The following is a 12,749-nucleotide window of genomic DNA, read 5'->3' as shown; positions in this document are numbered from 1 at the left end:
GACAGAACTATTAAGGAAAACAGAGCTCAACTCTGGGCCCCACACAGGTCACCATTTAGTGTACCTATGTACCAGATGCTGGATACAGCAATTGCTAGACAGACTAGGCCCCTATCCTTATTTTTCCTTTATGGTGCATTTCAACTGTTTAATATATACATAAACAAAGACGTAAGATAATTTCAGAGAGTGTCAATGCCACGAAGGCAAAGAAATAAGTTGATGTGATAGAGAAAGTCAGTGAGGGAGGAAGGCAGTAGTAGTGGCTGCCTGAAAAGTAGATTCCTTGAGGAGGTAACATGTGTGCTGGGTTCTGAAAGACAAAGACCCAGTCATGAGGAAACTGAGGAGAGAGTGCTCTAGATAGAGAGAACTGTTCTGATAAAGACCCTGAAGCGAGAGCAAGGTTCTCAAGTGAGGGAGGAAGGCAGTAGCAGTGGCTGCCTGAAAAGTAGATTCCTTGAGGAGGTAACATGTGTGCTGGGTTCTGAAAGACAAAGACCCAGTCATGAGGAAACTGAGGAGAGAGTGCTCTAGAGAGAACTATTCTGATAAAGACCCTGAAGCGAGAGCAAGGTTCTCAAGAAATTATTACAGAAATTAAATCAGAAATCAGATTATATGTACAAGATGTTTTATGACATAGAAAATACTATTGTATAGTATCAAATATTATTTTCATTAATATGTTAGAATTGTTTCAGGACAAAAGTCAAGATAATGAAAGACCTCAAGTCTAAGTCATAGGAAGAATTAAGCAACTGAGGCTCTAATGCCTGGAGACCAGGAGATACAAATATGTGTTTGGGGGAAGAAGAGAGAAGTCTTTTGAAGGACTATGTTCTTGTGGAAGAGAATTTAATTTTTTTTTTTTAAACAGTTACATGGAATGAGCTTGCACTGGTAAACATTTCAGGAAGGCAGAATTTTGGCTCAATACGACAATGAACATTTAAAGAAAATTGCAGATAAATAGGATGACTGGGAGGCAATGAGTTCCACATGAGTGGAGGTGATCAAGGATGGAACAGATTGCTAGCAGAGGAATGACTGGGCTAGATAACCTATAAGGTAGGTCATATATCTGTAAAGTTTGCAACCCTTTGAAAACACACACACACACACACACACACACACACACACACACACAGAGTTTCAGTGTTCTCTCTCCACAAGCACTATAACCAACACTGCCTCTGGATCTCATACTTTACAACCTAGAGGAGGTTTTAAGAGAAACCTCAGAGATACAGAGGAATCTACCGTATTCCTGATTTACACTGTCACTCAGTAATAAGGTCTTCACCCCTGCAATCATCAATATATATTTCCAAAGGGCAAATTAAGAAACAAGATAGATGAATGTTCACTTTTGAAAACTGTGGCTAAGATTTAGTGGTGTTTTAGCGATGAACAGTAAACAATTATTTGGATCTATTAAAATAATTACTCTATTTTAACAAAAATGAGATGAAATTTGATTTCATCAGGTTCCAATAAATGGCATGCCAATGAACAGCCAAAGTCTTCAGCAAGCAGGTATGTGGCCTTTTGTTGGTTTATTTTTTAATGGGAGCCATAGGCCCAAGAAGGAAATGCCAACCCACTCTAGCATTCTTGCCTGGAAAATCCCCATGGACAGAAGACCCTGGTAGTCTACAGTCCATGGGGTCACAAAGAGTCGGACACGACTGAGCAACTTCACTTTTTCACTTTTATAGGCCCAAGAAGATGATTTCCTCATTAAAAAAAAAAAAACCCTGACAGAGACTCTCTACTCTTCATTATTTATGTATTCTGTCTAGTAAATAAAGCAAAAAACAGATACTAAACTATCATCTGACCACATAGGACCAAAATGCAAAAGTTAAACAAATCTACCCTTCCAAGGACAGAGAGATCAAGCTAGACTTGGGAGTAAAACTAGAAGCTACTTTCGAAAAGCTGCTACTGCTGTTAAGTAACTTCAGTCGTGTCCGACTCTGTGCGGACACTAGGCTCCCCCGTCCCCGGGATTCTTCAGGCAAGAACACTGGAGTGGGTTGCCATTTCCTTCTCCAATGCATGACAGTGAAAAGTGAAAGGGAAGTTGCTCAGTTGTGTCCGACTCCTAGTGACCCCATGGACTGCAGCCCACTAGGCTCCTCCACCCATGGGATTTTCCAGGCAAGAGTACTGGAGTGGGGTGCCATTGCCTTCTCCACTTCGAAAAGCTAAAGGTAACTAAATGACCTTTATATAAAATATACTTCCACATCTAGATGTATGTGGCTTAAATGAAGATACAATCCAAGCAACATTTTCTTAATATCTGCATATACTTTTGTTTATTCAGTTAAGTATGCTTCTTAAAAAACTACCTGTAGAGCTTCCCAGGTGGCTCAGTGGTACAGAATAAGCCTGCCAATGCAGCAGACACAGTGCCTGGTCCAGGAAGATCCCACATGCCGTGAAGCAGCTAAGCCTGTGCACCACCACCATTGAGCCTGTGCTCCAGAGCCCGGGAGCCACGACTACTGAGCCCACACGCCATGACTACTGAAGCCCAAGCCCTTGAGAGCCCCTGTTCTGCAGCAAGAGAGGCCACTGCAATGCGAAGCCTGAACACCACAAATAGAGAGTGGCCCCCCTTGCTGCAACTAGAGAAAAGCCCAAGGAGCAGTGAAGATCCAACACAGCCAAAAACTAAATAATCAATTTTTTTAAAAGATGCTACATCTTAAAAAAAACTACTCGTAAATAAAATTATGTTATGAAAATAAAATTATGTTATGACTCTTTTAGCACAACTTATTAAAAGAAAGTTTTAAGAATCTTTCCAGAAAAGAAAGGCTACATCCACATCAATGTTCATAAAATTATACCTCATTTTATGAAATCTAGGAACAATAAAAGCTAGAGTTACAAAAATTAAAAGATTTAATATTTAATATAAAGAAAGTATCATAGAATTTTTGATATAGAAATCTGTTCTTAGGGCTATAAAATTTATATTCATGTGTACAGTATTTTTAAAATATACCTATTCCATAAAGGTTAAATCTAACCTATAATGTGAACAATCACTTCCTAACTTATTTCTCTTTAAGTTCACGTATAGTTGAAATCCAGTTTGGCAGTTTTATTAAGCTTTAATCCTCCAGAGCTCAGAGTAACGGCAGGATTGGATTAGTGACTCAGGAAACCCAGGTGTGTCTGTCCTGGAGGGGGTGCCACCTAATGTCATCTAGGTTGCCTAGAAACCCAATCCTTAACGGGTATGGAGGTTTAATTCTTCAGATCAATCATTCTAAGTCCCCAAAGCATTTATAGAAACACTCTCACTTGACTATTGCACAGAAAAGCTGCGGTGCCACAAAACAACACAAAGAGCTGGTACAAGAAACCAGTCTCCTATCTGCAAATCCAGTGTGATTGCCGTGGCCAGCTGTGCAGGCTCCCCTAAGCTTGAGAGGGGCCAAACTTCTGGATCAACCACTAAGAGAAGGGCACCCTTCAGAACAATAGTGTTCACAACTTGGTTGGTGTATTTTTTTCCTCTCTAAAGAGCTGAGACCTCTTGCCACTTGTTTTTTTTTCCCCTCAGGTACCAAAAAAATTGGAGCTAATTTTGGATTTTCCAAACAGTCTCATCCTTAATTAAGAATCCTTATCTTGTTATTATCCTCTCTTGCAGGAGTGTACAGTCCACCTCTTAGATTAGTGGACAAAGCTGTGAAGCACCTTCCAAACGTACCTTCCACAGGTGGGAAGCAGAGCACAATGGAATGGCACTATAAAAACAACAGCATTATACAGAGTTGTTTCTCCATATTGACAGCAAATCAGAAGTAATTTTCTGCCTAAATCCAGGGCTTAATTCATTAGCTCACATTAATTCACAAGTTCAATCCAATTTCTCGAAATGCAATAACACAATCTTCCAACCTAATTATCTTCACTGAAAGTATTTAAAAGCATTTGCTGAGACACCTTTCTTTCTTGTGTCAGACAGGATCAACATCAAGTGAACAGCTGGGGTAGACTACATTCTTTCTAATTGCAGGGGGTTGACCTTTTAGGAAATAATCTAATTTTGCAAGAGAGAAATTTTCCTGAGTGGACATCAAAGGGTACCACCTGGTAAAAAAAAGTTTAAATGTTTATAATTTACATACACTTAAATATATACACACATATTCTTTTGACTTTCTAGAGTACTTAAAATATTACAATCTGGCGGACTTCAATAATTAAATCAACTAAGAGACGTTTAAGATTCAAAGAAGGAAATTTTTAACAAATAGAACAACAAGACAGAGAATTTACAGTTGAAATGTCATCTCATATCACTACCACTTAGGAAAAGTGATAGACATTTCTCTTAAAATAATCATGAGGAAACAGTTGGTCTGTTTCGAAGGCATTTATTTCAATAGCTCATTCACTAAAACCCCCTGAGCTTTAGTCCAAAAAGGTAATTTCGATTTTCTTTTGATAATCAGGAGAATCAAGCCACTTTTCTAAACAATCACTTTTTTAGGTCATTTACTGGGAAAAAATATCTTTTAAAAGCATGTTTAAGGTGAATCTGAAAGCAAAAATCAGTATAAGAACAAGAACATTTTATTCCTCAATTCAACCTCTAGTTTAGCTTTTAATTATTTCCTATTTTGTAAGAGTCATTGCTGCCATTAGTCCTGCTTTTTGTGAGGCAGCCAGTGTTCTCCTAACACTGTTCACTAAACTCATTTAACTCATGCCCTAGGCCAGTAGCAAATCTCCTTTTCCAGCTGTGATACTTTAATAGTTTAAATTTCTAAAGTAAATAGCATCATTCGTGCCTTTAAAAACCAGTTCTGGCAGCGATTAACGAAACTAAACAGTTCAGAGAGCTTCAAGTATGTAGCATTAGAATTCACACATCAGATATAAGCTCTGTAACATATAATGAATGGAAATGCCCAAACCCCAGAATCCAGTTCAGGCAATGGGACTACAGATTCATTTAAAAAGATGGAGAGTCAATTAACAAGTATATTATTTCATTTTTAATCTGTTATGAGACATGTATGAGTGAGAACAGACAGTACTGCTATTCAGCATTCATGAACCGAAACCACACATGAGCCATGTTCAAGCTCAATGAACTTACCTTATATACTTGTCCATATGTTCCATTGCCAACAAGTTCCACCAATTCAAAGATTCCTGCGGGGTCCTGCAAGAAAAGAAATAAACAATAAAAATTCAAAACAATACTCTAGCCGTTGTCTTAATCAAAAGCAAATGCACATTTAAAATTAGCAAATAAATAACAGCTTTGGAGAGGCTCTCATATGTTAATATTAAAGAGCATTAAAATTTAATTCAGCTGCAGCTATGAAATGAGACAAAATCCATTTGTTTCTATTTTACACTTCTATGAGATGTGTTTAAATCAGAACAAAAGGAGACAAGACTTTCATGGAAACAACAACAACCAAAAAAAACTCATTTCATACTGTCGAATGGAAACACACTTGTAGGTACATCGGCATAAAATGAAAGACACATCCATCTAAGGGGGCTCTAATTTTTAAGACCTTTCTGTTTGACCTTTCTGATCTGCTGGCTGCACAGAGCACTGGCAGTTGGGAAAGGAGCTATACCGTGGGGCAGTCTTCCGGCGACAGTCAACGGTGTTCAAGAGAAAACGGAATCGTATTCCTCTGAATTCATCTCCCTTCCCGACAATGCTGCCTCTGCAAAACACGCTTTTGTAGACAGCCTCCAGTTCTTGCAGGACTGGGAGGGTCCCGGCAGGACCCAGAATGCAAAGGAACCTGGAGAATGTCACACATCCTTACCCACGAACAGGTGTCTGCTAACCCCGAAGTCACCGAAATGTTCCTGTGCTCAGTAAATAGCCAATAATTATGTCTATTATTCCTGAATTACCAACCCCAAAAGTCAAAAAGAAAAAGCAAAGCCTATAAAATTCAACTCACAGGCAGAAAGTGACTTTGATCTCTTCTGATTCCTACTTGGACAGAAATGATTTCTTTAAAGGCCTAGATCAGGAATCACAAATGCACATGTCCACAGAGGGCAAGCAAGTAACAGAGAAGAGTGAGGTGGGCCACGGAGGCCTTTGGCAAACTGAGGAAGTCATGTCTCCTTTGTAGGTGGAGGGGGGTGCCTAGCTGGAACCAACAGCTGTCGCTTCAACCTATGAACACAGTCTTACCAGGTCTAAAATGAAATGAACTTGAACATTTTGCATAATGTGAGATCTCCTCATTTTTAAATGTTAGGCATTAACTCACCTAAAAAAAACACAAGCATGAAACAAAACAACAACAAACACTGAGGGACAAATGAAGAAGACCTCAACCTCTGACCTGAAGAGCATTTCCCATCTCCAGTCAACAGGTTTTCAGAACACTGCCAAATGGCATGACAGTGACTGAGGGGCAGGGGGGCAAGGGTCAGACATACCTCTCAGGTTTTTAGACAGACCTTTTTGGATTTTACATTCAGACAGACCTGGGCTCAACACCAGCTCTGTCTGGTGTGGCTACCTGAATCCAAGACCCCCTGGAAGAGCAATACAGTCTCTGTGCAGATAAAACGGGGATGACATCTACCCAGGAGAGTCCTGGGAAAGAGCAGGTGAGGGCTTAGCACCCACCTGCCCAAAGTCAGCAATCTAATATCTAATAGGAATCGTTTTTAAGCCGAGGAATCCCATACCTCTATAACACTCACAGGGAGAAGTGCTCATATTCATGGAGAAGAAGATAAATGAGGTTAATGTGACAAGTTAGAGCTCATTAAAGTGACAGCTTTTATTAAGTCAGGCCCAAGAAAAGCACTTTACGATGTGCCTTCAAAGATCCCTCATAGCGGGACTTTACTCTCGGTTCAATGGCTAAGACTCTATGCTCCCAATGCAGTGGCCCCGGGTTCGATCCTTGGTCAAGGAGTTAGGTCCCATGTGCTGCAACCAAGAGCTCTCCTGTCACGACTAAAAGATCTCCCATGTCACAACTAAGACCCAGCACAGCCAAATAAATAATTTAAAGAAAATAATAATTAAATAAAAGATCTCTAGACCCTCAACTAAAGACCCTACATGCCACAGCGAAGATCGAAGATCCCATGTGCCACAACTAAGACCGGCCAGATAAATAAATAGAAATATTCTTTTAAATCATGCATTTAAAAAAATCCCACATAGGAAACAAGAGAAATAGTAAGACAAACAACAGTTGAAGCACTTGGTCACTCACAAAACTGGAATTAGCATTATCCATTGTTATAAAGCCAGGAAGCCAAGAAACCCCACTCCAGACTGATAGAGAAGTCTAGAAATTCCATCTCTGCCTCACTTGGTCAGGGAGGTGTGGACAAAGTCCCAGACAGAACCATAAGACAGGACAAAGTGGTGAAAGGGCCTAGAGCTCTGAGCATGGAGACCCCAGAGCTAAAAGTCACTGTCAAAGCCACCCGGGAGCCACCTCAAGATGGGAAAGAAAAATTGTGCTTGTTAAACTACTAGGCCATTAGAGCAGTAGGTTTTATTACAAACAGAGTTAGAAAGAAGTGAGGGAAATAGGTGTGGGGGAGGTGGAGGGGAGAGAAGCCCAGAAACGGTGGCAGCTGCTGTTTGTTTCTAAGCTGCGCTTCCTAGTAGTTTGTTTGCTCAGTGGTGTTTCTGCAACAAATTTCAAGAGAGGTTCTACATTTGCTTGAAATATCTCAACTGTGTTTTCAACGTTTATTTTTCTTGACGTTAAAAAAAGAAAAAAAAACATGAACAAAAGGAAGGAGATGTAGGATGAAAGGGAAAGTGAAAGTCACTCAGTCATGTCTGACTCTTTGCAACCCCATACAGTGCATGGAATTCTCCAGGCCAGAATACTGGAGTGGGTAGCCTTTCCCTTCCCCAGGAGATCTTCCCAACCCAGGGATTGAACCCAGGTCTCCCGCACTGCAGATGGATTCTTTACCAGCTGAGCCACAAGGGAAGCCCAAGAATACTGGAGTGGGCAGCCTATCCTCAGTAAGTGTTGAATGAGTGAATGAATGCATTCATTTATTGAGCCCTTAACAGCCCTGCCGCTGCTGCGATGTTGCTTCAGTCGTGTCTGACTCTATGCGATCCCATAGATGGAAGCCCACCAAGCTCCCCCATCCCTGGGATTCTCCAGGCAAGAGTACTGGAGTGGGTTGCCAGTTCCTTCTCCAATGCATGAAGGTGAAAAGTGAAAGTGAAGTTGCTCAGCCGTGTCTGACTCTTAGCGATCCCATGGACTGCAGCCTACCAGGCTCCGTGCCCATGGGATTTTCCAGGCAAGAGTACTGAGTGGGGTGTCATCGCCTTCTCCGTTGTTGAGCCCTTCAGTTCAGTTCAGTCGCTCAGTTGTGTCCAACTCTTTGCGACCCCATGAATCGCAGCACGCCAGGCCTCCCTGTCCATCACCAACTCCCGGAGTTCACTCAGATTCACGTCCATTGAGTCAGTGATGCCATCCAGCCATCTCATCCTCTGTCGTCCCCTTCTCCTCCTGCCCCCAATCCCTCCCAACATCAAATGTGCTAAACACACTTATATGTAATATCTGTAACCCTGGCAAGAACTCTACAAGTAGACATGATCTTCTTGACCCAGGAATTGAACCAAGGACTCCTGCATTGCAGGTGGATTCTTTACCAACTGAGATATCAAGGGAAGCCCCAAGATGTAGGATGGTAACTAGTAACTGCCTTAAGGAGCCTGGAAAGCAGGGGAGGGTGGTGGAAGGGGAGGCAGAAGCAAAAACAGGGTGCAGAGTAGAGATACCCTTCTACACCAAGGGGTCACCCTACCTCAAAAACCTCTCCTTGGGACTGGGGAGGAGTCTTAGGAGGAGCCAAGCAGCTGACTTCTAGGTTCCTTCCCCTCCTCAAACAGTCCATTCGCAGGTATGTGGCCCTGCCAATGAGATTCAAGAAGACTCAATGCCAGGACTCTCATTCCAGCAGCTTGAAGATAGGCTGGACACACTCAGGGGGCTCAGAAGCAAAGGTCAGAGGGACTACAGAGTTTGATGGCAACTTGGCTTCGGCAAGCAACAAAACTGGCAACAATCATCAAGTTAGGGTGGCTCCCCAGGAAACAGACTCTGAGAATGGCTGAGATTTACACAGAGGGACTTAGTTACAGTGTGCCTCAGAATCAACACCAGTGGGAAGCGCGTGAAGAGGGTCTGGACTAAGCAGATGAAGGAATTAGAGCAATGGGGAGGAATACAGATTCCAACTGCTCCCACAGATGCTCTGAAGCGGGATGACCTTCAGGATCACCCTACCTTGAGTCACAGGGACCTCTGTCTCACCTCCAATAACCAGTCATTACATGCAGGCTGTCCCCCAGCCCAGTCCCAGAGGTGATGATCTTGGGTGAAGGGATATTCTTTCAGCCGAAAAGAATTCCCAATATCGCTAGCCACCTACACTCCCAGCAGGTGGACAGTGAGTGCCTCAGTATGGGAGAGAGCACCGTAAGCATAGCGGCTAGAAATGAGGCTTCCCTGGTGGCTTAGACAGTAAAGAATCTGCCTGCAATGCAGGAGACCTGGCTGGGTTCAACCTCTGGGTCGGGAAAATCTCCTGGAGAAGGAAATGGCAACCCACTTCAGTATTCTTGCCTGGAGAATTCCATGGACAGAGGAGCCTGGTGGGTTACAGTCCACAAGGTCGCAAAGAGTGGGACACTTGAGCGACTAACGCTTTCACTTTCACTTGCAATTGAAAGCAAAGTCTCCAGGCATCTACCTACTCCAAGATGTTCACAGCAATAAGACAAAATAGCACCGAGTCATGGTGTTTGAAAGAAATCAGCTCTCTGAGACCCTAGAGAGCAGACAGAGCTACTGTTCAGGAACACTTGAACTGACAGCTGACACTAAGATTCCCCCACTCTTCTCCCTGAATCCCACAGCCTGGGTAGCTGGATGTCTGTGCATATCCTCTTACACAAATGCATATAAATGTTAGAGATTTTCCCTGGGAACCACCATACGGCTTGAGCACCGTAAGCGTTCGGCTATGTTCTCCACTCTTGCAGGACTCTAAAGCCATTTCTCCTGTGGCTCACCAGCAACCTGGATCCCTTGTTTGCAATGGTCTCTTCTCAGCCTGGCCTGGTTGTTCCCTATGAGGCACTGACACTGCTGAGCATCACCACTCTTGTTGGAATCCACCCTCTCCATCCTCTTCCATCACTCTACTCAGTCTCTCAGAGAGATTTTTATTTCTTCTGCCTATCCCTTAAAGGTTGGCCAACCCCAAGGTTCCATACTCATGTTTGGCACTAAGTGCTCATGATTTCATGTCCCAAAGTCCAACATATCCATCTATTCCAATCCATTCATACAACAGGGCTCACTCTCTCTTGCTGGGATTATTTACTTTCAAGCAATTCTCTCCTCCTCTCAATCTTTCACACCAGTCTTCCTAAAATAGACATTTCTAAACACAACACACCACGGTTTAAAATCCTATACAATGTAATTCAAATCGAAAGCAAAGAATCGGTCATTCTGAGGCCCAGCTTTCAGTCGCAGCCTCGTGTTCCATCCTTCTGCCTGCCAAGATTATCCCTTCTACCATTCTCTCTGAGGCAAGCCCACCCTTGCAGGTCCAGCATCACACCTCCCCTGTGAAGCCTGTCTCTAAGGAGTGCCCCACCTCTCTGCACCCACAGCACGCTGTGCACGGCTCCATGATAACCCCTCTCATACAGCGTGGTCTCCTCTTCCATTTCTCCCCCTTGATGCATTGCAAATGGCCTAAGAGCAGGCTCTGGAGCATATTTATCTCAGTGTTTCCCAGTACTTAGCATGGCGTCCAATACACAGCTGCTAGACAAAACTCTTTACCCAGTAAGACTGATGTCCCACTCCCCATGCTCCACAACATGAGGAAAGGAAGTTGCAAACAATGGGACCGTGTATACGTATGGCTGAGTTGCTCTGCTGTGCACTGGTATCAGCTATACTCCAATACAAAATAAAAAGCTAAAAAAAAAAAAAAAATGGGATCAGAATGCAGAGCCAAAGGTCTAACAAACCAACCTTGTTTCTTTTTCCATCTAGACAAAGCTGTCCTAGGCACTGTCCCTTCCGCAACACCCTGACCCAGTTCCCAATCACACAAAACCGTCACATGTATCGCTTCCCAGGTGGCACAGTGGTAAAAAATCCGCCTGCCAATGCAGAAGACACAAGAGACGCAGGTTCGATCCCTGGGCTGGGAAGATCCCCTGGAGAAGGAAATGGCGACCCACTCCAGTATTCTTGCCCGGAAAATCCCATGGACAGAGAAGTCCATGGGACCACAAAGAGTCAGATACGACTGAAAGATTGAGCATGCATAAGCTCCTATGGTATTCCCAGCTCTAAAGAAAATTCCAAGGCCCAGTGGTATAAGCTGTGCCTCAGATGAGTAGACAAAGCAGCTTGTCAGGACGTGACTACGTACAATGCAACAAGCAGAAGACTGTGCCTAATGATCATGTTACAAAGACAGGAAAGGTAAGAGGCAAGAATCAGCTTAATGCTTCTCTCGTATTTGCTTAGCAGCTCATAAAGCCGGGATGGGCAGCATGAAAGAAGGCTACGTATACCAAGGAGAAAAGAGCACATGTTGACATTTACCAAAGTCAAGAACCTAGGAATCTCTGTTGGCTACACATGCCTTTATTCAGATCGTAACCTTTGCTGCAAGACTGAAAAGAAAATTTAATTCTAAGGTAGAGTAGTTTACATTATTTCATAATGAAATAGAACAACATATCCATATCAAAAGACAAGCTGTTCCATGAGAGAAAATGTGACTTTTCAGCAAGTACTAACGAAGGCAAATTTGGTTAGTCATAATAATAAAAATCACAATAATCAGTAACATTTTATGAGCACTTATGTGCCAGGTACTATTCTAAGCATTTTCCATGAATAGGTTATTTCATTATCACAACTCTATCAAGTGAATGCTGTTGCTGTCTTTGGTTTCAGAGGAGGAAACTGAGGCACAGAAAGAGAAAGCATTAAGTCAAGGTTGCACCATCGATGGGTGACTGGTAAGACCCCCTGGGCTCTTCGCCAGTCAGTACCCCATCTGCTTCATGGAATCAGAGTTCCCAGCCCTTGATTTAAAACTTGCTGGAAGGCAAGTTTCAAAAGTGCCCTCCATCTCAGTTTCTCCATCTTTAAAATGGAAACAATAGTATCTCCCAGACAGGGTTGTACTATGAAGACTGTGAGGGTGTCCAGACTAACTTAGGGCCTAAATAAGATGTCAGTAAATATTAACCTCTTTTCCTTCCTTTCTTATCCTCTTTAAAAAGAGTTCATTTAATATACAAGGAATATGCCATAGGAAAATTCAGTCTGTGTTTCAAGTATTTTCAACTATTAATAATAAAGCCAGTAAAAGAAAACCAATTGTTTGTTAACCAGGACTACCATGTGCATAACAAACAGGGTCAGATATTTACGGACAGAAAAGGGTCTCTTTAGAAATTAGCGAGACACTTGGGAAGACATATTCAATTTTGAGGTTTCCTGGGATGCTGGAATAAAATTCTCTCAGCTATCAGCTGATGAAATTCAGGTGGCATTGACAGGCTCAAGTCTGACTTCTCAGCAGGGTGGAGTGATTTAAGATCTAGGAGTTAATACTCCCACTCACTGAGTTATACATTAATTCTCTCAGGTCCCCTGAATGACAATGGATTTATTGGA

General features: G+C 42.5%; 1 protein-coding gene across 8 annotated transcripts in view; it reads right to left on the bottom strand.

Annotated features, from left to right (window-relative positions):
* TNIK (TRAF2 and NCK interacting kinase) overlaps positions 1-12,749 on the bottom strand; it is a 401,194-nt gene that overhangs the window by 311,167 nt on the left and 77,278 nt on the right. For all 8 annotated transcript variants that reach the window (XM_027958346.3, XM_027958352.3, XM_060393683.1 and 5 more), the window contains exon 2: positions 5,135-5,200. In XM_027958346.3, the coding sequence (XP_027814147.1) occupies positions 5,135-5,200 (66 nt within the window). The remainder of the gene's footprint in view (positions 1-5,134; positions 5,201-12,749) is intronic.

This window comes from Ovis aries, chromosome 1 (genome assembly GCF_016772045.2).
Source record: "Ovis aries strain OAR_USU_Benz2616 breed Rambouillet chromosome 1, ARS-UI_Ramb_v3.0, whole genome shotgun sequence".
Lineage (NCBI taxonomy): Eukaryota > Metazoa > Chordata > Mammalia > Artiodactyla > Bovidae > Ovis > Ovis aries.
The sequence above is the reverse complement of the archived record's forward strand: the minus strand, read 5'-3'. Positions and strand labels throughout refer to the sequence as shown.